General features: G+C 36.9%; 2 protein-coding genes across 2 annotated transcripts in view; both read left to right on the top strand.

The window, feature by feature from the left end:
* LOC122976614 (protocadherin Fat 4-like) overlaps nucleotides 1–21,273 on the top strand; it is a 31,535-nt gene extending 10,262 nt beyond the window's left edge. Inside the window, exons 14-32 of the mRNA XM_044345197.1 lie at nucleotides 139–267; nucleotides 924–1,079; nucleotides 2,063–2,243; nucleotides 2,358–2,491; nucleotides 3,238–4,179; nucleotides 5,315–5,440; nucleotides 6,251–6,502; nucleotides 6,583–6,681; nucleotides 7,870–8,042; nucleotides 10,978–11,129; nucleotides 12,149–12,456; nucleotides 13,533–13,643; nucleotides 15,203–15,394; nucleotides 17,707–17,804; nucleotides 17,891–18,052; nucleotides 18,540–18,725; nucleotides 20,236–20,307; nucleotides 20,398–20,440; nucleotides 20,525–21,273. Coding sequence (XP_044201132.1) covers nucleotides 139–267; nucleotides 924–1,079; nucleotides 2,063–2,243; nucleotides 2,358–2,491; nucleotides 3,238–4,179; nucleotides 5,315–5,440; nucleotides 6,251–6,502; nucleotides 6,583–6,681; nucleotides 7,870–8,042; nucleotides 10,978–11,129; nucleotides 12,149–12,456; nucleotides 13,533–13,643; nucleotides 15,203–15,394; nucleotides 17,707–17,804; nucleotides 17,891–18,052; nucleotides 18,540–18,725; nucleotides 20,236–20,307; nucleotides 20,398–20,440; nucleotides 20,525–20,656 — 3,648 coding nt within the window. The 3' untranslated portion in view covers nucleotides 20,657–21,273. The remainder of the gene's footprint in view (nucleotides 1–138; nucleotides 268–923; nucleotides 1,080–2,062; nucleotides 2,244–2,357; nucleotides 2,492–3,237; nucleotides 4,180–5,314; nucleotides 5,441–6,250; nucleotides 6,503–6,582; nucleotides 6,682–7,869; nucleotides 8,043–10,977; nucleotides 11,130–12,148; nucleotides 12,457–13,532; nucleotides 13,644–15,202; nucleotides 15,395–17,706; nucleotides 17,805–17,890; nucleotides 18,053–18,539; nucleotides 18,726–20,235; nucleotides 20,308–20,397; nucleotides 20,441–20,524) is intronic.
* ifngr1 (interferon gamma receptor 1) overlaps nucleotides 1–22,260 on the top strand; it is a 467,767-nt gene that overhangs the window by 179,691 nt on the left and 265,816 nt on the right. The window lies entirely within an intron of this gene.

Below are 22,260 nucleotides of genomic sequence, written 5' to 3'. Positions count from 1 at the left end.
ATTAGTAGAGAAGGCAAGGGTGTCCTTATGAAGTGGGCACAGGTCGATTACTGAGCCCAGCGCATAGTAATATCCTTTAACCTTAACCTGAATGTCATACTATGTAAGATTTCTTATCCCGTCTGTAATCTTCCACAGGGAGGATTTAAGGGAACTCTGCGGATCCTTCCAGAATCGGCTCCTTTCTCTATCAGCTCTGATGGGACGATCACAGTAAAGAACTCTACAGCTCTGGACAGAGAGGCCACAGAACGGATCATGTTTCAGGTAACGTAGAATCTGAAACAAATACAATTATTTTAAAAGGGAAAGTCAGGCCCTTAATGCCTTTAATGCGAGACGATGTAACTTTTGCTGATGTTTACGGGATAACAGTGAAAGCTAAAACAGTGTAAGAGTAGTGCAAGTATAGAAGAGTTATAAAGTCAACAAACTGACTCTGTAATGTCAGCTAGGGCAATATCTATAGAAATAACTATATAAAAATTAGCCACCATAAGCCACTGGTAAAACCAGACCAAGTAAACCCATGAGTGTATTGGATTGAGAAATGGTGCATTTTATTGCTTATGAAATAAACCTTTCATTTGTAATAAGAAAACTTTATTTCTTCTTTCTAAAGATACATTATGTGGCTTTAAGGAGGGACCTGATCAAATATTTTCAGTGGAGGGCAATTATATGCATGCAAGCATCTGAACTGCCTAAAATATAAGACATGTGAGCAAACCCACAAATAATACCTGAGCTATACAATGGCCTAGATACAGCATATGTGATTGTTTTAAGCTGGATTTTCACTTAAAAAGATTAGCAACAATGTTTTTAATTTGCTCTCATCAAACATGAGGTTCAGCACAAGTTTGACGGTTGCTCCAATCCTGTGGTTCATGAGAGACGTTCATCTCTTGTCATTTGTAAAGGTTGAAGCAAGGGAGAAGGAAAAACCCAACCACATTACAACGGCAAATGTGAACATTACTCTTCTGGATGAGAACGACAACAGTCCTGAATTCACCAGCAGCAAGTATGAGAAAAAGATCTTCCCAAACCAAACAGTGGAGATGCTGCTTGTGAAGGTGAGGAATCTGTACAGGACTGTTACAAATGTAATAGTATAGCACAAAAATGGAGATAAATGACAGAGCTGGAGAGAAATTGAGTTTAAGAGTGTCACAGAAATGTAATTGTAATCCACTAAACTGCTATTATATTGCAGATATTGTTAGAGAAGGTTTATTATATGTTATGAGAAAGAGTATTTACATTTTTTACATTTTTAAGTTTATACAGTATTTTTCAGGAATATTGGTGGTACAGTGCCATAAAAAGTATTTCTTTTCTTTTGAATTTAGCAGATTTTATGTTGTTTTTTGTTTTTTTTACACTGATCAACTGAAAAAGATCCTTTAAAGGGTTAAAGTGAGAACAGATCTCTACAAAATGATCAAAATTGATTGCAAATAGTCCTCAAAAGTCCTTAAAACTGACTAAAATGATGATTCGATAATTGAAATAGTTGCTGATTAATTTGCTTTTCAATCAACTAATTGATTAATGGACTAATCAATGCAGCTCTAAGCAGAGATCACCTGTTTGTGGTAAAGTGGTTTCAACTGATTGGAGAATAAATACACCTGTATCTAGAAGGTCTCCACGAAATGTGAAAAACACGGGTGAAGTCAGTAGGAGGATATATATATATATATATATATATATATATATATATATATATATATATATATATATATATATTATAAATACCATTAATCTTTATTTATAATTTATTTCTGTTTTACTTTGGTTTTTATTCTTCTAATTCTTTTTTTTAAAATCTTTTTATCTGTTTTATTAATTTTTATTGTTTTTACTTTCATATTTGTAATTGTCCCTGTAATACTTTTTCCAATTGAATTTCATTACTTTATTCTATTTTATGTGTGTACAGCACTTTGTTACTCTGTTTTTGAAAAGTGCAATATAAATAAAGTTATTATTATTAATCTAGGAAAATGTTGGTAATATTAAATGATGTTTCCCTTCTGTATGATGTGATTCAAAGGTTGAGGCAGAGGACCCAGATGCGGGTGTAAATGGAAAGATCAAATACTCAATTGACTTTGGGAATCAAGACGGCTACTTCAACATTGATGAAGACACTGGAGAAATGACTCTGGTGGAAAAGATTCCTATGGAAGGATATAAAACCTTGAAGTTCCTTTTGTTCATAACAGCCAAAGACGGTAGATATGAGAGATTTTTTTTTTTGGTTATTGTAGCAAATGAATGAACTTGATCGTTTCAGTTCAACGAGTCACAGTGAAGTCATGATGATGTTATTCTTGCCTCTCCTTTAGGGGGCGTCGTGTCTCGCTCTTCCTCAGCGCAGGTGGAGATCCTCGCTGTTGGAGATTCAAAACCACAGTTTGCACAGAGCACCTACACTGGCACCATAGAAGAAGAGAGAGACCCGGGGACCATGATCCTCAAGGTGAGATTATCTTTAAATCATCTTATTCACCTTCTTCTCCTGCAGTATCCAAAGCAGGTTTTCATTTTAGCTCTAATATTTGTTTAAACTTGACGGACATCTTTAGACAAATGCAATTTAATATATCTTCAATAAACTGATAACTTTACTGACTTATATTTTGTATTTCTTGTAGCAGGTGTTTTTTAGCAGTTTTTATTTTGTGCTAATTTTGCTATTCAAGAGCCTTACTAGTAATGAAGATGAACGAAGGTCATGAGAATATTAATGTTAATTGATACCCACTTGGAGAAGGAATATGCTCAAAGGTGCAAAACAAAAGCTTGTTGAAAAAAATGATTGACTCAGAGAACTTGATGCTTTTTGAGTGGGAGTTGTGTGGAGCATCTAGTGGCTGTCAGAGGTATTACACCACCTTCAGCCTCAAGTCGTGGTAGTTGCTGCTAGATCTGAACATACCTTTAGTCTCTGCTGCTAATGAGACAAAAATCATCCATCGTTTGGATTTCTGTTTTTAGGTTTCAGCTCCTCATTTTATTTGTTCTTGTGAATCTAACAAATTCATTTGAGTAAACAGGGTTAACCTAAAGTATCTTTGGAGAGGAAATGTTCTTCTTTGTTGTATCTTGATTTGTGGTTTAGACGTGTACTGCCCTGTGAAATCATTTCTGAAGATACTTGATTGGAAGTATCAATCAAATAACTTTCAGTGAATAATGTGATTTTTCTCGTCTTTATGTACTCAGGTTGACATCTTTGCAATAGAAGAGGTGACTCTACAAGTCGACACTGAGGCCGACAAGTTCGCCATCTCACCCACTGGTGAATTTACCACCAAGCTGAAGCTCGACTACGACGAAGCCCCGCACAACTACACTGTGCAGATCTCCATCTCTGACGGCACCACAAATGACACTGCTGTTGTGAAGGTTCAAGTTACTGACATCAATGATAACAGTCCTGTTTTTGCCTCAAGTTCTGTCACTAAATCAGTCCCAGAGGACGCAGAAGTAGGATCCAATGTTACTGGAGTTCCAGCTACAGACAAAGACAGCAGCTTCAACAAGGAGATCAGATACTCTCTGAGAGGAGGAGAGGGGAGGTTCTCTATTGATCCTGTGTCTGGGATGGTGAGTGTGGCTGGTGCACTTGACAGGGAGACCAAGGCTGAGTACAACCTGCAAGTGATAGCTGAGGACCAGGGTCGACCAGTCAGGTCGTCCACAGCCACCCTGCTGGTCCAAGTGTCCGACATCAACGATAACGTCCCCAAGTTCTCAGAGGCAGAGTATGAGGTTGAAGTCTTAGAAACAGAGTCAGTGGGTACAAGCGTGCTCAGCTTATCAGCTGTAGACCCCGATGAAGGCAGAAATGGGAACATTACTTACAGTATTTTCAAGCAAAGTCCCTCATCAGACCCTTCTGTCTTCGAGTTGGACTCTTCCAGCGGGACTCTGCGGCTGGCCCAGCCTCTGGACTACAGTGAGGTGAAGGTGTACAGGCTGATGGTTCAGGCCTCTGATGGGGGAACTCCCTCTCTGGTTGGGAACAGCTCTGTGGTGGTGAAGGTGAAGGACGTGAACAACAACCCACCTGAGTTCAGTAAGGAAAGCTATGACGTGGCCGTCTCTGAGAACCTGGCCAGTGGTGCATCCATCCTGGCCCTGGAGGTCACTGACAAGGATGAGGTGAGTTACGTTACCTGGTTCTATTCAGCAAAACTATTTGGTATTTATCTCTATAAGAGCAGATTCTTGTGTACAGTGGGGTTAAGTCAAGTCAATTTTATTTGTATAGCCCAATATCCAAAAAGTGCTTCAGGGGGCTTTACAGTCTGGACAGCAAAACATCCTCTGTCTTTAGATCATAGAAAATATAACAATAATGGACATAGTCACCATGACGTCACCCGTTGGTCTGGGGACTCCCGTTTTGAAGCCTCGAGTTTGCATTTTGACCGTTGCCATCTTGGATTTTTGGAGCCAGAAGTGACCATCCTTGGATGAGAGTGTGGACCTGACCCTAATGTTAGCAGCTAGCTGCTAGCTTGGTTAGCACAGTGCATTTACAGTCTATGGCTAACTGTTATAATGCTAATGCTAATTTTCGTCAACTAAAAACAGGCTTAAAACCATTAAAACAAAATGTATTTACCAGAAAAAAACTGAATATCAGACTTCTTAGAGGGTCTTTTGGTACAACCAAATGCTGAACAATACTTTTTTAGGCAACCAAAATGTTACCATTAACTTTCACAAACTGAAAATGCACTGACGGCCTAACAAACACTGCTCATAAAAACAATGCTCCATGGTGCTACCATTGGTCAAAAACACCACAGCATACCTTCATTTTTGGTGTTACTAACTATGTTATGGGCTATTATTTGAGAAATAATAGCCCCTGCTCCAGTTATATTTTTTATAGTTCATTCATCAGGAGATGAGAAGTCTGTATTTCTATCAAATAAACCAAATCCCATTGACAAAGTTCAGACACAGAACTGCTACAGATGACCTGATTGTTGAACTGTGTTCCAGTAAATTGCAGTTGTTTCCTTATCTAATAGATTTAAAGATTTGTTTGGGATTAAAACACAACAGATAAGTTAAGTTTTAATGTCTTACAGTTTGGACCTTGGCACTATTGTTTTATGATTATAGTGATTTATTGGGACTATTGCTGTCATTTCTCTGATCATACTTTTTTTTCTGATAAGTATTTACAGCTACAGTACTTCAGTGCTGAAGATTATCTCTGACTGTGCTGTCAGCCTAGGTATCTAACACACCTCATCATCATCATCATCTTCTTCTTCTTCAGGGTGGATTTTCCAATGGTTACTTCCTCTATACCAACGATACCTTTGACATTAACAAACAAGGCGTTGTCTCCCTGAGAAAGGATGTCACTTTGGACAGAGAGACAAAGGATAGCTACGTATTACAGGTAAAACCACTATTTTCCACAACATGATGTTTTTATCTCCTGGTTTTTGTCTGTTTCAGTGAAGATGTTCAGTTCTCGGGGAGTGCGGCTCCCCAAAAAAAATATACTGTATTTGTGTTTGATATGTGTTAATTAAAGTTATTTCTTACAGGATAAAGACAATTGTGAATTTCAGTCTCAGTTTTACGGCTGTAATGATGCTTCATGACAAATACAATTTGCACAGTTTCTTAATATGAAGATATTTTATATAAGTTATATATAAGATATATCAAGAAAGTATTACATTGTAATGAAAAAGAAATGCAGTCTTACTTTCTTTTAGGGCTAACACATCATGAAATTCTGCTCTTATCAAGCAGCCTAGATATTTTCTTCAACATGAGGACGCTTCTTGTCTAAATGAGAAAGTTTTTTTGTTAAAACGAAGATGTTTTCTCATTATAACGAGAAATATAAGAGTATATTTTTTACTAAGGATTGTGGTGAAGTTTTTTCATTCGCAAGATTCAGAAATATTTGTGAATTTTATTTTAATCTGTTAAATATTTGATTGTTAAAACACATTTTAAAACATTCATTTAATAATCAAAATATAAAACACATTTGTGAATCGTATTTTGTGCTTGTGTTGTGACAAAAATAATCCTGTAAAAAAGGTTTTGGACAACAACTTAAACTTTAAAAGATTTAACTTTTTGTTTTATGAAACAAACATATCTCCATAAAAGATCCTCAGAGACATCGAAAGCAGTTAAAATCATGTGTATTTGCTCAGCTGAGTTCATATATTTGTGTTTCTGTATTGAGGTTGTGGCGGTGGATCATGTGACAGACGGTCTGAGAGCCACAGCTCAGCTTAACATCACCGTCCTGGACTACAACGACAACGCCCCACAGTTCCCAGATATCCCAGATCCCCTGTTCATCCCTGAGGGCGACTACTCAGAAGATACTCCAAGGGAGGTGTTCCCCATCCGGCCCACAGACGCCGACCTCGGCCTCAACGGAGAGGTCTCCCTCACCCTTGCCTCCCGTAACTCACTCTTCAGATTCAGAGAGGTGAGACCCGGAGAGGATTGTGGGAATGTTTTTCAGCTTGTGCTGCGTCAGTGCTCTGAGATTGTATTTTTGTGTTGCAGGACGGGATGCTGCTGGCTGTTGGCGCTCTGGATCGGGAGAGCAAGGAAACTTACAATCTGCTTATTAGGGCCTCAGACAAAGGCAGCCCGCAGAGAGAGGTATGAAATAGCAGCAGAAAAGATGGAGACAGACTCTGTAAACACACAGGAGTCAAACAGATGTTCAACTTTTAACTTAATTATGCATAAATTGGTGTAGGTGATATTGTTTTCATAGCTGCTTTGGTTTGGTTTCAAGTAAATGACAAAATAGTGTTTTCATAATGAAAATATGCAATTTGGTAGTGCAACAAATAGATTATTACAAAACTTCTTAACTACAAAAATCACTGTGAAAATGAAATTAAAGACATGCATGTTGAAAGTATGAATTTATATTGGCAGTGAAGTGCACCTTTCGACCCTATTACACCCAAAATTAAAGCAGCCATTTCCTAGTCATGACTTGAAGGGCAGTAACTCTTTAACACAATTAACTTTTCAAAGGTTTACAATGAAATATATGCACTGTAATAAACTGTATTGTATATACACTCTGCAAGCACTGTGCAATCCAATCCAACAGCTCTGCCATAAATTCTACTTTTACGAAGCTTCTACATTTTCAGTTTTTGTTGAAACTGTCAGAAAGGTGATAATTCTACTTTTTGTGTATTATTGAGGTTGTAGTGGGTGGTGATGGTGTACTGGAGTGCATTACATTGAAAATTGGTCCTACTATTTTGTCCACCCAGTTATCACGTACATAAAGGCACTTGATAGGGAGACAAACGATTGCACAGGTGTTCCTAATAAAGTGCTCAGTGAGTGTAGAATGACTGAAAACTCATTCTACACTCACTGAAAGCTCATTTCTTTCCATCTTGTTGACCTTTACTCATTAAGTACCTGAAGTGACTTAAATCTTACATTAAATTAAGTCAAATTAAATCTGTGTAGCACATTTATCACTACACTGTGGTCTTAAGTTCTATAATTAAAGCTAAAAACAGAAGAGCGTAAAAATTGAAAAGCTAATAAAAGATAACAGAACAGGAGTAACATAATCCAAACTGATGAAACAATCTAAATCTTCAGTCTAATGCTTGTCAGTTCAATTTTCCATATAAAAAATGAATAATAGAACATTTTAAAATCTTATTCAATTTTTAAAATTGTATTTTTCGTTCATCAGATCAGTGTGTAATTAAGATTATGGAGTTGTTAGTATTAGTAGAATTTTGGATAGGACAATGGAAAAATAGAAAATCGGAGTGGTTGTTTATTAAATTGTACCTTATGCCTCAGAACATCACCACCATCAGCGTGAGCCTCACTGACGTCAATGACAACAGGCCGGAGTTCAGCTCCAGCAGCTACGTCAGCAGCATCCTGCTGAAAGACGCCGAGGAAGGGAAGCTGCTGCTGACACTCTCCGCCACCGACAGAGACGCCAAGAACAACTCGCTCATCACCTACAGGTCAGCTCAGATCCTGGTGCCAACACTCACACATTCCAGACATGATATGGGAATACGAGCTCATGATCTTGTTGAATCACTGAACGCTGCTGAAACTATTCTGCTTCTTAACTAGTTTTTAAGAATTTATCATTTATCAGTTTATAGGCTGGTTGCTACAGTGTCTGACTGTCTGACTTTATGCAAAAACCTGATCTCATGAAAACATAAAATTGCAACAAACTATTTATTCCTTTTTAAAATGTTAAAAATGTTAAACTCATGTAATTGTGGTTTACAGTAAAATGAATTTTATATTTGTATGATTTCCCAGCAATAGTGGAAGAAGTATTCAGATCCTTTACTTCAGTAAAAGTACCAAAACAGCAACGTAAAAATACTCCATTACAAGTAAAAGTCCAGCATGAAAAATCCTACTACATTAAAAGTGTTATCAACTTGATGTAGTTAACGTATTGCAGTAAAAATAGTAGTTTGGTCCCTCTGACTGATATATTATTATATATGGCATCATTATATATGACATCATTATATATGGCATCATTATATATGACATCATTATATATGATATCATTAGATAAGCTGTCAGCATTTTCCACGGAAAATGCTGACAGCTGAAATAAATACAACACTTGTTCAGCATCACCATCTGTACAACTTTGCAGAATTTGCTTACCATGATATATGACATTTAAGAGATATGGCAGTTAATAAGTAGTGGTGGTGTGGGGCTATTGGTGCCATGATTCAGTGTGTCCTGCAGATTCTCACAGAGAATTTGTGTACCAACTTTCATTTTATTAAAGACAACAGAATTGCAGAAATATCATGTTATAATGTTACTGTACTGTGGGTAGAATTATATTAAATGTTACACACTTGTGCAGTTTGACTTTATGAACAACATTCCCACATTTAGTTGAAATCCAATTAAGCACTGAAGAGTTCTGGCCTGTGAAGGGCATCATCCACACCCTCAAAAGTTTGGCAAGCAATTACAGAAAAATGATAAGTGATACCAAGAAATGAACTCACAAGTTTTGTCCGGGTTCATCTAAATATGGTATTTACTAAGTTTGGTGAAGATTAGATGAAATATGTGCCAACAGAAGCAAAAAATCCTAAATGGCAGAAAATGATTCCAGGCGCAAATGGCCTCCTCTGTGTTTGCCTACAACTACCCTGTATCATAAATAAACCTTTGAAGAACAATAGTGTGAATGTTTGTCAGCATGATTTAACATTAAGAACATTTGGACCATATATTTTCGCGCTTCTCAGGGCACATTCAGACCTGTCGTGGTTGTTGTTGTTGTTGTGGTTGTAGTAGTAGTAGTAGTAGTAGTAGTAGTAGTCGTTGTAGTAGTAGTAGTAGTATTCGGCCAGCACCAGTAGCGTTGGCGTGAACCCAGACCAGCTGCACAAACAATTAGAAAACCGGGACCAGCTGCAGTGAAATGCTGCCTTCCAGGACCCCCAAGTACTACTCACCAAATGTAGGGTTGCCATTAATTTACTGCAAAATTAACAATGTCTTGCTGTTGCTGAAATTAACAGTTTTTAACACTTTTATAAATAAATAGTTTCATTCATTTTCTACTTTTACAGCAAAATAATGCCAAAAAGGATTGCATTGTTTATTACTGTTAATTTGCACTTTTCAGTGGCATACTTACAGATTTTTACTGTAAACTGCAAAATGTACGACATACTACTCAACACATTATTGTGTAACTGACTACTAACACTGAGGACTACAGTGAGTTTAAATTTAAATATTTTTTCCACAAACCTTATTTCTTGACATAATTAGTCATTGATAGTATTTACAACAGTGAATAAACAGCCATTTGAACTGTGACTTAAAATGTTAAGACAAATTATACAACTTCAAGGTATTTCTTTCAAACCATGTATCATTTTATTAACATTTTAAATGAATTATGCTAAACATTTATACACAATTAGAACTTAATAGAAAAAAAAAGCATGGAGCTCATTCAGGTAATTAAACAGTCAAAAGTCATTTAAAAAGAAAATACTTAAACAAGTAGTGCAGTCTGTCTGAACATTGTACACAAATAAAGCAAAGCATAAAACAAAAAATATCAACATACTCACAAATATATTTGTTTGTTTTTTAATTGGCATTTTCTATAAAATTCAATTTAAAAAAACCTTACATTAAAAAAAAAAGCTCCTCTAAAGCAAGCTCTAACCAAACTGTCCAAGTGTGTATTTATAAGGGTTTGCAGTGACTGAGTGAATGACTAGTTTCAACTACTTTATATACAGTTAGCTAGTTTAGTCCAGTGGTTCCCAACCTAGGGGTCGGGCCCCTCCAAAGGGTCAGCAGATAAATCTGAGGGGTCGTGAGATGATTAATGGGAGAGGAAAGAAGAAAAAACAAAGTTCTGATACACAAATCTGTTTTCAGTTTTTGGACTTTTTCTCTAGTCTTTGATTTTTGCTGAAATATTGGATCATTTGAACATTTATTGAAATGAAAGCATGTGAGAAGTTTAGAAGAAAAAATCATTATTTGGTGGAGCTGTTAACAACTCATAGACATGTGAAATGTGACCCCGACTACACACTGCTTTTTGTAAGACGTCAAAAGCCAAAAAGGTTGGAAACCACTGGTTTGATCTTTAACAATGTGTTGTATTTTAAAAGCTTGTTATATTATCCATTGTGTCAAATCTTCATCTGAAAGATGATACATAGATAAATGTAGTGGAGTAGAAAGTACAATATTTCCCTCTGAAATGTAATGGAGTGGAAGTATAAAGTAGCATCACATGGAAATACTCAAGCCAAGTACAAGTACCTCAAAATACAGTACTTGAGTAAATGTTTCTGAGTTACTTTCCATCACTGTTTCCGATCATGTTTAATGTTAAATGTTGGTGTTTTTCACTCTCTGCTTTCGTAGCTTCTGTGAAGGAGGTTCTCCATATTTGGCCTTAAACAGTAAGACCGGGGAAGTGTCTTTGACCTCTGACCTTGCTACTGTCAAAGAAGACACCACAGTAGTGCTGACAGCCATGGCTAAAGACCACGGCCATCCTCCTCTGAACTCCACAGGTCAGTCTGACAGCGTTGTTTGTTTTACTCAACATTAATAACTTACAAGCCTCCATGTTGAATTAACCGAGATAACCACCAGACCATCAGCAACATAAAGATTTTTGTAGAGAAAACTTCAGTGTGTTAGAAACAGAAGCAGCCATGTTTTTCTTTTTAGCCAAGTCATTTTGACATGTGATTTGTGATGCACTATCAGGGGCGGCATCATTTATTTAAAGGGGACATATGCTTTTTGTGATTTTCTGTTATTGTATTTATATATTATTATGATGACCGATATCTATGCTAAACATGGTCAAAGTTGCAAAACCTGAGGTTAACATATGTAGATTTGCTCCCTGCAAATCAAAAGTCAGGGTTTCAAACAGAGTGGGCTCATCAGGAGGCGGGGCCTTAAAGAAACAGGAGCTAAAACAGCCTGTTTCAGACAGAGGCTGAACTGAGGGGCTGCATAAAGGACCAGTAGAAGATAAATAGTTTTTTACTGTAAATCATGCAAAGATATTCCAGTAGAATATATAAATACAGAACTGTAAATATGTCCCCTTTAATGAGTATGAGTCGAAATACAACTTTCATTTATCATTTCAAGCTGTAAATAATTAGAATTTTTTTTGCATATGGTGACTTACACCATCTTATAAATTGACTTATGTATTTAATCATTTATTTTCCTTCATCTATTTTATCTAGTTCTGATTTTATTTTACATCTGTTATTGGTTTTATTGCATTTTGATCATTTTTATTTTGCAAATTATTTTACTGTTTACATTTGTTTTACGTCATCGTCAGTCACCTGCAAAGCACTTTGAATCATGTAAACCTCTTCGAAAGGTGCGATACAAATAAAGTTTGATTGTTTGACTTACGATACTATATTATTTATAACATAACAAAGAAGCTGTTGGAACAATCACAGTTTCCTTCCATGAAAAAGTTTCAGCTTATCAGCGCAGGTTACTACGTCAGTGTTTTCTGTAAATACTGTATATGTGTTGTGCTGTTTCCTCGCAGCCCGTGTCGTGGTGAACCTGAGGATGGTCAGTCTGGTGGAGGGCGTGGCCTTCCAGAGCTCCTCCTACAACTTCAGCCTACCTGAGAACCAGCAGGCCGGCGTGATGGTGGGGAAGGTCTGGGCCTCGTCAGGAAGTGACCTATACGACGTCGCCTACACTCTGAAAACACACACTGATGTGTTCTCCCTCAACGCCAGCGGAGCAATCCTGACCAAAACAGAGCTGGACAAGGAGAAGCAGGAGTGGTACATCCTGGACGTGGAGGCAGTGGACACGAGATCCCCCCCTACAACAGCCATAGCAATGGTACGACCTGTTCTGTCTCAGTTTATATACATCCTGATCCAACGGACACTTCGTCCTCATTCACACCCGGTATTAACATGTGATCTGTACTGTATTAATAAACACTATTATCTTGATTGTACCTAATTGTGATCTGATCTCAAATTAACTAGCTGAGTCTGACAAACTTGATGTGAACCAGGTCAAGGAAAACAAAACAGCGGATGGGAATTATTCAGTTTTTGCAAGGAAAGACAAAGCTAGGAAGCTAGGGTCAATTTTCTCCTTAAAGAGGACATATTCTGCATGTTTCCAGGTCTATATTTATATTCTTGGGCTCTACTGGAATATCTTTGCATGATTTACAGTTAGAAACTCCTTATTTATCTTATACTGGTCCTTTATGCAGCCCCTCAGTTCAGCCTCTGTCTGAAACAGGCCGTGTCAGCTCCTGTCTCTTTAAGGCCCGCCTCCTGATGAGCCCACTCTGTTCTGATTGGTCAGCTTCAGGAAGCTTCCTCCAGCTCCGGAGGCTTCGTAAACAAACTATAGTAGCAGGATTTCACTTCTTTTCCTCCTCTACATAAAATGTGGACTTCTCAAAAACATCCAAACATGTCGGAGGTGTATCAGATCTGAAGATGAGAGTGAACATCGTGAACAACCTCAGCAACAAAGATGTGTGATAATCATGATGTCATCTCATTGGGAAAATAGAAAAAACATTGCAAACGAAGCGTCCAAGCCTCTAAAACCTGGGGTTTGTCTTTCAGGGAGCATTTCTACATATGTTCACCTCAAGTTTGGGAACTTTGACCAGGTTTGAAAATGCAGAATATATCCACTTTTTAATGTGGAAAATATTAATTAAGGGTTCTTATGTTGTTAATAAATGGAGGGGTCTTCCTGATGAACTAAAAAGCTAAATGCTGGAGGTCTTTCTTACTATGGCTTATTATTATCTATAAATAAGTAAATGGTGTATTAACATTTGCTTATAAACCCTTTACAAAGAGTGACTTATTAGAAAGTAGCACCCAAATGTTTCTGTCAAGAATAAAACAAGACTGTACTTTTTCTTTCTGTCTCTCTCTCAGGTCAGAATTCAGGTGGAGGACGTGAACGAGGCGCCACAGTTTTCCTCTGAGGTCTACAATGCCTCCATCTTCAGCATCGCCCCGTATAAAACCCCCATCATCCAACTCAAGGTAAACACACTTGGCTCCAGTCAGTTTCCGTTTGTCGGAAAAGATCAATATAGTTTTGAGAAACACCTTCCAGTCATAAACCCACAGTGTACGTGAGATAAGGACAGAGGTGACGTCCACAGTATCTCCTCCCTGTTATATAATAGCCTCGTAACTGAGTGGGAGTAATTATCAGGAGTTTTGTACTTTGAACCGAAACTCACGGAGCGAGCCGTTCACACTGTGAGTGATGTAGTTAATATGTCAGCAGCAGCAGATCTGGAGGGAACAGATCATTTCTATTATAGTCAGGGTTACCTGAACGGTCACTGGAAAGATGAGAACTCCAGTAACTCCAGTAACACTTGTAGTATAAGGAACAACTTTATTAGTTGACCGACGCGTTTCGGTTTGTGGCCTTCGTCAGGGTCATCATCAAACACATTACAAACACCATTTAAATAAAATAAGTTGGGAATAAAAAAACATAAAAAAAAAGTTTAAAAAATATAAAAGACAGCCAGTCATATACAAATAGACATATATCAGCCAATGGGGCTTCTACAAAGATGGGTTGGATATATGGTCATGTGGTTTCAGGCCAATCGTTGTCCAAGAAGGGACATAGATGCCATATTTGGTCCATTAACTAGAAAGGTGCAACTAGGGGGGTGATACTCGTTCATCCAAAAATGTGCCTATTAGAACTGGCATACAGGCTTTATAAAGTGCTGTGTATAGAGGGAGCAGAAAGATGCATAGTACAACAATATAAACTGATAGACAATAAAAAAAATACAAAAATAAAAATTAAAAAGTGGTAAAAAATAAAAAATCATAATACATCATTAAAAAAATCCATCATAAAAGATATATCATAAAAAATTATATCATAAAAAACACTACAAATCCACATAAATGAGAGGTATTAAAAAACCACTACAGAAACTCATTAATGTTGCACCTTGGAAGTAGGTGAAGTTGTGCCAGAGACCCTCACTCTGCATCCACCACATTTCAAACACCTCTCAGGACATAAACTCACCTGGCAGAGACTAAAAATTCTACATCAGGGGTTTTCAACTGGTCTCACCCTGGGACCCACATTTTCCCATGGTCTTAAAGTCGCAACCCAAATGTATTTTTCAAAAATATTCTTTGAAAACACACACGTCATCTTTTTTTTTTTTTTTAACATCTGCTTACAACTACTATTAAATGTTTGATACTGCTTATAAATGCTAAATTGGGGGACTTTAAGTTTAACATTTAGTGTGATTTTTATTCCTGTAAATGTTAAAAATGTAACATAAAAAAACAGACTGGGTGGCTGATGAAAAGTTGAACTATAGAAACTGAAAGAGAAAGAGGAGAATTAAAACAGAAGGTTGATGAAAACTTCAGCTGTGGTCGACTTTTTATTTCAGATTAATGGAGTTAAGTCATTTTGGATGATGAAACTGAACATTTTAACTTTTTTTTTTTTGAAGCAGCAGATTTTCTAAAGAGTTTGACAAACGTTTCCAGATCTTTTTGGGTTTTTTTAAACCTTTGTCCCACCCTCCTCTCTGCCCCTCCAGGCGTCAGACTCTGATGTTGGTGATGAGGGTCAGCTGGTCTACAGTCTGTCATCAGCGAGTCCTTATTTTGACGTGGAGGCGTCCTCGGGTCTGGTGTTCGTGGTGTCGGCGGTGGGACTGGCTGGAGAGACGGCTAAAGTGGAGGTGAAGGTCACGGACCCTGAAGGACTTCACGCTACGGCCATGGTGGAGGTGAGTGACAAGGAGCTATTAGATAAACTATTTTTATACAACAGCAAAAATCGAGACTAGTCACAATAAGCATGTTTTTTTTTTTTTTTTTATAAATATATGTAAATTTAATAGAAAAAGCCTCTTTTCCCCACAAAAAAGCCCATTAAATCTCACACAAATAAGAAAGAATGCACATTTTTTACAATCTTTCTTGTTTTTGATTCTGTGCTTTGAGAGACACAGAAAATAATAAATGACACATCTCACGTCCTTCGCCGTGAATATGAGCATTTAACCTTCTGATCAACGCTTTAGAGCTCCAAACTGTAGACTGAAGCTTTAAAAACTCAATAGCAGCATTTAAATGTTGTAATTGGTAGAACATCACGTGGTCACAGATAAAGCTGCAATGATTAATCAATCAGTCAATTAACAGAAAATGAATCCCAAATTATTTGTGTTAATCAATCAATCAGTTTTTTTTTGTCATTTTTTAAAGAAAAATTCTGTTTCCAGCTTCTCAAATTGATATAATATAAAATGAATTAATATTTCCTGGATCTAGAACTAAAGATTATTTTCATTATCAATTTATCTGTCGATTATTTTCTCGGTTAATCGATTAGTTGTTTGAAAATGGTGAAAAACGTCAATCACTGTTTCCCAAATGGCCCTAGATGCAACCTAAAATGTCTTGTTTTGTCCAACAACACAAAGATATTCAGTTTACTCACACAGAGGACTAAAAAAACAGGAAATATTCACATTTGAGAAGCTGGAATCAGAGAATTTGGACATTTTTTCTTGAAGATCCCTCCAGAAATGTTTTATAAGACGTTTAAAATCACTCTGCTTGGAACAATAATGTGTCTCTGATATGGTTTTTCCACAAAAGACGTATAATTACTAGGGCTGTAGTCTGCTGGTCGATTAGTCAGTCGATATGCTCTCGTCTGACCAGATTCTCATTGGTCGAATAATCTCTGTGTTATTTTCATAAGGAGAAAAGTGCTACATCAACAGCTTTCCAGGATTAATCCATTATTTTTCCTGCGGCGGGAGGGACAGACTAACAAATTACCTGTGAAAACAACGGGGGTGTATTCAAAACACCCCCGTTGTTTTCACAACTTTGAACTCGCCCAACCTAACGGAGACTGCTGGGTCTAACTGTTCTCAACGGTTACTGAACGTTTACCGAATCAGTGTTTCTCCGTAATGACACAACGAGAACCCCCGCAAGGCCAAAAATATATTTTTTTAATGTCAAAACTAACGCCAAATATCATTTCATTCGGAAATCAATAGCGTTTAGGAGTCTCTGTGCAGCGCTGCTCGGTACGTGAGTCTACCTCTGTGTCGTTGCCTGGGAAACCACTGGTCGCGTGGCTCCGTTAAGGAGTATGTTTGCGTTGCGAGCGGGAAAGAGCGAGGGACAGAGAAGTGACGGTGGATGCGAGTCGAGCAGAGGTAAAGGTTAGTCGTAAGTTGTCAGTCTGACAGTAAACGTACAGTACAGACTACAGTGTGTCAGTTAATAAATGCTAAAAAGTCACGTCTGGTGTTGGAAAAGTGAAGGAGGTTAGCTCCAAAGTTAGCAACAATGGGTTAGCTTAACAGACGCGGTGAAATGTGTGACTCTGCACTGTCCCGTTACATCCCCCCCCCCCCCCCCTTCCCGCTACTAATCTATTAGTTCAAAATTATGTACGATTTCAGTCGACCAAGATTTTCTTTGGTTGACTACAGCCCTACTAATTACCACTTTAAAATCCTTCATACTGGCATTTACTCCTCCTCCCTCATTAAAAAATATAAAAAATATAAATATATTATGTAAAAATATTTCTTTTCTAATGTTTTCCTGCTGGACACAAGATGTCTCAGTGTTTGTGCATAACAGGCTTCAAGTTTCCACATCACACTTGTATAAATTGAATACTGGACCAGGATTGGCTTCAAAATAGCTGTGATGTCACAAATCATGCTCGTAGACCCGCCCCCTTAAACTCAGATTAAAGGTGAGCTCAGAGAAAACTTTCAGCAAATGAATGTGAAAACAAACTCTGCACAGAGAAGAAGAACATCCAACTGAAAGGAGAAGAAGAGAAACATGTTTTTGACCAATCATTGCAACTCTAGTTCAGTTGCTGGTTTCATGTTGAATTTGCATCTTATTACATGAACGTGTTGCTTTTAATGCCTTTATTTCCATTATTTGCATTTTGATGTTCTTAGGATTTTGTGTTTAGTCCAATAAAGAATTGTTTAGTAATATGAGTGAAATGAAATAAATAAATGTACCGAACACGGCGCTCCTCTTCCCGCAGGTGGAGGTTCAGGGAAGTGCGAGCAGCAGCGACGTGGTGACCATCTCCCTCAACCAACCTGCCAACGTTGTGGAGAAAAAAGTTCCACAGTTGGAGAAGTAAGAGTTTAACTGATGATAAAGTTTGGTTTGAGATTTATTCTTTCTCCTTTTTGTTGTTTTAATCCAGTTTTTCTGTCTCTCAGGTCTTTAGGGAAAGCTCTGGGCTGGACTGTGAACATCATCGAGGTATCCAGCTCTAACGGAGGAGCGGCTGAGTCCAGAACGCTGAGAGCAGATGTGGAGACTCTGGTCAGCTTCATCGCTGTGGATGAAGGGGAGGCTGTTTCCTTTGAGGATGTCACTGAGTAAGAGTTCGATGTTTGAACGATGTCTTCAAATTGCTGGATTTTTCTAGAGAATGTTCCCGATAAATGATTAAAATGTTTGATTATCAAAGTTGTTGTTGATTAATCAACCAGTCTTGTCAGGATTAGTTCTATTATGTCTGTCAGGTTGCCGAAACTTTGTCACTCTGTTTTTGAATCTTCAGTTATAGTTTAGTGTCTTTTCTTCCTCCAAAATGTCAGTGAGTTTCTAATTAACACTAATAACATTACTCCTTAAATATATAATAACTTTATTTATATAGCACCTTTTAAAAACAAAGTTTACAAAGTGCTTTGACAGACAAAGCAAAAGCAGTACAATAACAGATCTGACCTTAAAAAGATGGCGGCCAAAGGCAAAGAAAGACAATAAAGAGATGATAACATTAAACAAAAGCAAGTCTGTAAAAACGGGTTTTAAGAAGTGATTTAAAAGAAGTTCTGATCACTGTGTTTGATCCGACAGGAAGCTGCAGAGTGAATCAGCCGCGTTGAGGGCGGAGCTTGTCAAAGTGTTTGGAGAAGGTCTTCAGTTCGATGTGCTGGGGAGGCCTCAAAGCGCCGGCTCCGACCAGACTGTGGTCATCGCTCTGGGCGTCCTGTTGGGCCTGAGCGTTCTGGGATTGATTGTTACTGTTACCTTGATCATCAGGTGAGATGAGAGACTGTAAACAACAACAACGTCAGGTGGTTCTGTGTGTTTCAAAACCTGCAACACTTCAAAGTCAAAGTGTTTTTATTGTTCTATTAAATGCAACAAGTAAGTGAAGGATGTATGGAAGATCAATAAGGACAAATAAAGATATCACTATGATTAGAGCTGAGAGTAATGAAAAATTGTTTTTTGAGTAAATTTTATTTGTTTTTTTAAAAATTATTAATCAAGCTTTTTTTAGTTTTTAAAATGTCATAAAAATATAAGAAAACTCGTTAAGATATTCAGTTTATAAAGCTTCAAAACAAAGTAAAATCAGCCAATTCTTCCATGAGAAGCTTGAAAAAATATTTTTTGATCATTTACTCATAAAATTATTTTTAATAAGTTTCATGTCTCTCAACTATCAGCTTATCAACAAATTGTTTCAGCGCTATTTGACATTAATCTGAGTCTACTGAAAAATGTCGAATGTTGAATGTTGTGAATGTTGTCGATCTGAATTTTTATACAAGAATTTTGAATTAATTTACGTGGCTATGTCCAAACATCACGTCCTGTTCCACTTATAGAGCACTACCTGTTTACTTTCTGCCGTTTCATTTGAAATGTCTAATTTTTAAATGTAAAATAAATGTACTTTTGTACATAAATGGAACAAAAAATGTAATTTTCAAAGTATGAACATGACTTTTCGCAAAAAAAATCAGACGTTTCATCTTGAAATGCTAGGCCTGTAATTTACAGTCACACCACATCGTTCATTAAAGTGTCCACAATCAATTTACTGCTTTATGTTGAAAAGCTGTTTCCTGTTTGTCGTTAAGACGATGAACGATAGAGCGACGTATACGATTTTTTACTCAAAATTCACATTTTTGTTTTCAGAATTCAGATTCTGTTCTTACTTTGTTCTTGAGGACAATTTTAAAGTTGTTGTGCATAAATTAAAATGTATTATTAATATTATTATTATTATTAATAAATTTTATTTATTTAGTTTTGTAAAATAACAGAAAGTAAGTAGGGAAAAAAAATCGAATCAATCACAAAAATAAACCTCAGCAGTATGTAAGTAATTACATAAGTGAGCAGATTATAAAAGAAATACAGAATATTTACAAATAAAAATAAACAGGAAATAAATTGATCTAACGAATAAACTTTTTATTATTCTATCCTTGTAATTAATGACCCATTGTGTTCATGGAAGATAAATACTATTGTACAAAACTAATCATTTTGTCTGTAAAATGTCAGATAATAATGAAAATGCTTCTTAAATCTCTTGTTTTACAGTTAAATTTCAGTTACAGTTTAATTTTCTGTCGATCGACGTAACGCTATAACAATCGTTTCAGCTCTAAATATCACTATCAACATCTTTTACATTAAAAACTGTACACTGTCCCAATACATAAATACAATCAATATACAGGAGTCTCCCAGGATCTTTGATTATGATTCAGTATGTCATTAATATGTCATTATGTGTGTTTTCTGTCAGGTTCAAGAGGAATGAAAAACAGGATTCTGACAAAGAGAGTTTCGACATGGACAGAAAGGATGAAGGTTACACGTAAGTCCTCTCGATAAACTCTTCAAACTGCATCACAGTTCTTGCAATGTGAAGCTCATTTTAATGGAGAATCACCTCGTTATGTTTCAGGAACAGCAACTGGTCCAAGAATGTTTCTGAAACCATCGGAAAGGTAAAAAGAAATTCACTCAGATCTCATTCGAAGTGTTTAAATCAAACACCGGAGCTGATGATTGATGAGTGATTTGTGTTTCAGGGGGACGAACAGCCGAAGAAGACGGTCAAAGAGACGTCTGAAGATCAGACGGTGAAGACGGACACTGTGAGATCCAAACCGGGTGGACACAGTGACGTATGGGACAGCGACATTGATTCTTGCGCTCTTTAATCTCAACACGCAGCAGCTTTCAGCCAAAGTGTATGGAGGTTTGAGAGTGCCACGATTACAGACTTTCATTTAGGATCAATTAATGAATCTGTAAATTTAAGGAAAGATTTATATTCTTCAAGAACATCAGAAATGTTAAGTGATTTTTAGCCACTTTGGTTCAGCCTCAAATATCTGAACTATTGGATTAATTACTTTAACATTCTGTACAGACATTCATGTTCCCCAGAGGACGGTTCGTGGTTCAACTGTTGGATGGATTGTCATGAAATTTGCATGTCATTCTACATTTATTGTGCATTTCTAAGATAATTTCACCACAATAAATTGAGGTGACATTTGCATCAATTATGTTTTATATTATGTTTTTAAATATACTAAAACAGAAAAATTACTGCATTATTGTTTACAGGATATGTTATAACTTGATCCTCTGACAGCAGGTCAAAGTTTTCACTAAAGCTGTTAAATATCTCCGCAGCTACTTGATGGATTGACACAATTTTTTTTTCAGATATTTGCAATTTTAAGACGATGTATTCTACTGACTTTGGTGATCCTCTGATGTTTCCTCTGGCGCCACCATGAGGTTGACTTTGTAGTTTCTTATTGAAATATCTCGACAACTATTGGATGGATTGGTCCAAATTTTAAAGGACAAGTTCACAGCTTTTCAAGCGTGTCTTAAACCAGCAGTCAGGTGTCCATAGTAACAGTGAAAGAGGTTTTCCTCGCTGTAATCATTCCTCCTGTTCATACTGGATGTTAAAAGATCCTTCAAATGTGCTTTCATTGTAAGTGATGGAGGCCAAAATGCATTAAAAGTCTGTGTGAAGCTTCTATTCAGCTTCATCAGTCTGAGTTAGTCATATCAAGTGGATATCTGACACATTTACAGTCTTTTTAGCATCAAATTCCCTCTTTGTGTTTCCTCGGACAGTGTTTCCCTGTTGAGCTGCAGGTGGAAGTATAGTAACAAAAAGAGGGACTTTGGCACTAAAAAGACTAACATTGAAAGATATCTACTTGATTTGACTCATTTGGACGCTGAAGCTTCATATTAGCTTCAGATAAACTTTTAAATACATTTTTTACACAGAAGGAGGACTGTGGATTTACATTGTAAGGTCATTATGAAGGGATCTTCTAATGGTCAGTATGAACAGGAGGAATGATTACAGCAAGAAAAACAGGTTTAATGTTCATTTGGGCTCCTGACTGTTGTTTTAAGACACACTTGAATAATCGTGAACTCGTCCTTTAAGCGGTCCGCCTCGCTGGACATGAAGCCATGAAGGAGTTTCTCTAAATCCTGTCTTGATTCTGTTTGGTTTAAATGACAAAATACTTATTTATTTATTGCTTTCCTGTAGTTGCTGAAGCTCATATGAGTCTATTGAATACATTCCTCTATTATAAATGAATTTATAATTCTGTAGTTTGTTTAATTTCGCTGTCATTCGTGATGATTGCGATTGACCCCGACGTCAAAGAGATCAAAAAATATGTTGATTTTGATTAAACTTAAACTCAATGACCATGAAAACTGAAAATAAAATAAAATGAAAATAAATAAATAATTTAAAACACTTTAAATGTGTTGC

This window comes from Thunnus albacares, chromosome 3 (assembly GCF_914725855.1).
Source record: "Thunnus albacares chromosome 3, fThuAlb1.1, whole genome shotgun sequence".
NCBI lineage: Eukaryota > Metazoa > Chordata > Actinopteri > Scombriformes > Scombridae > Thunnus > Thunnus albacares.
This window is presented reverse-complemented; position numbering and strand designations above follow the sequence as displayed.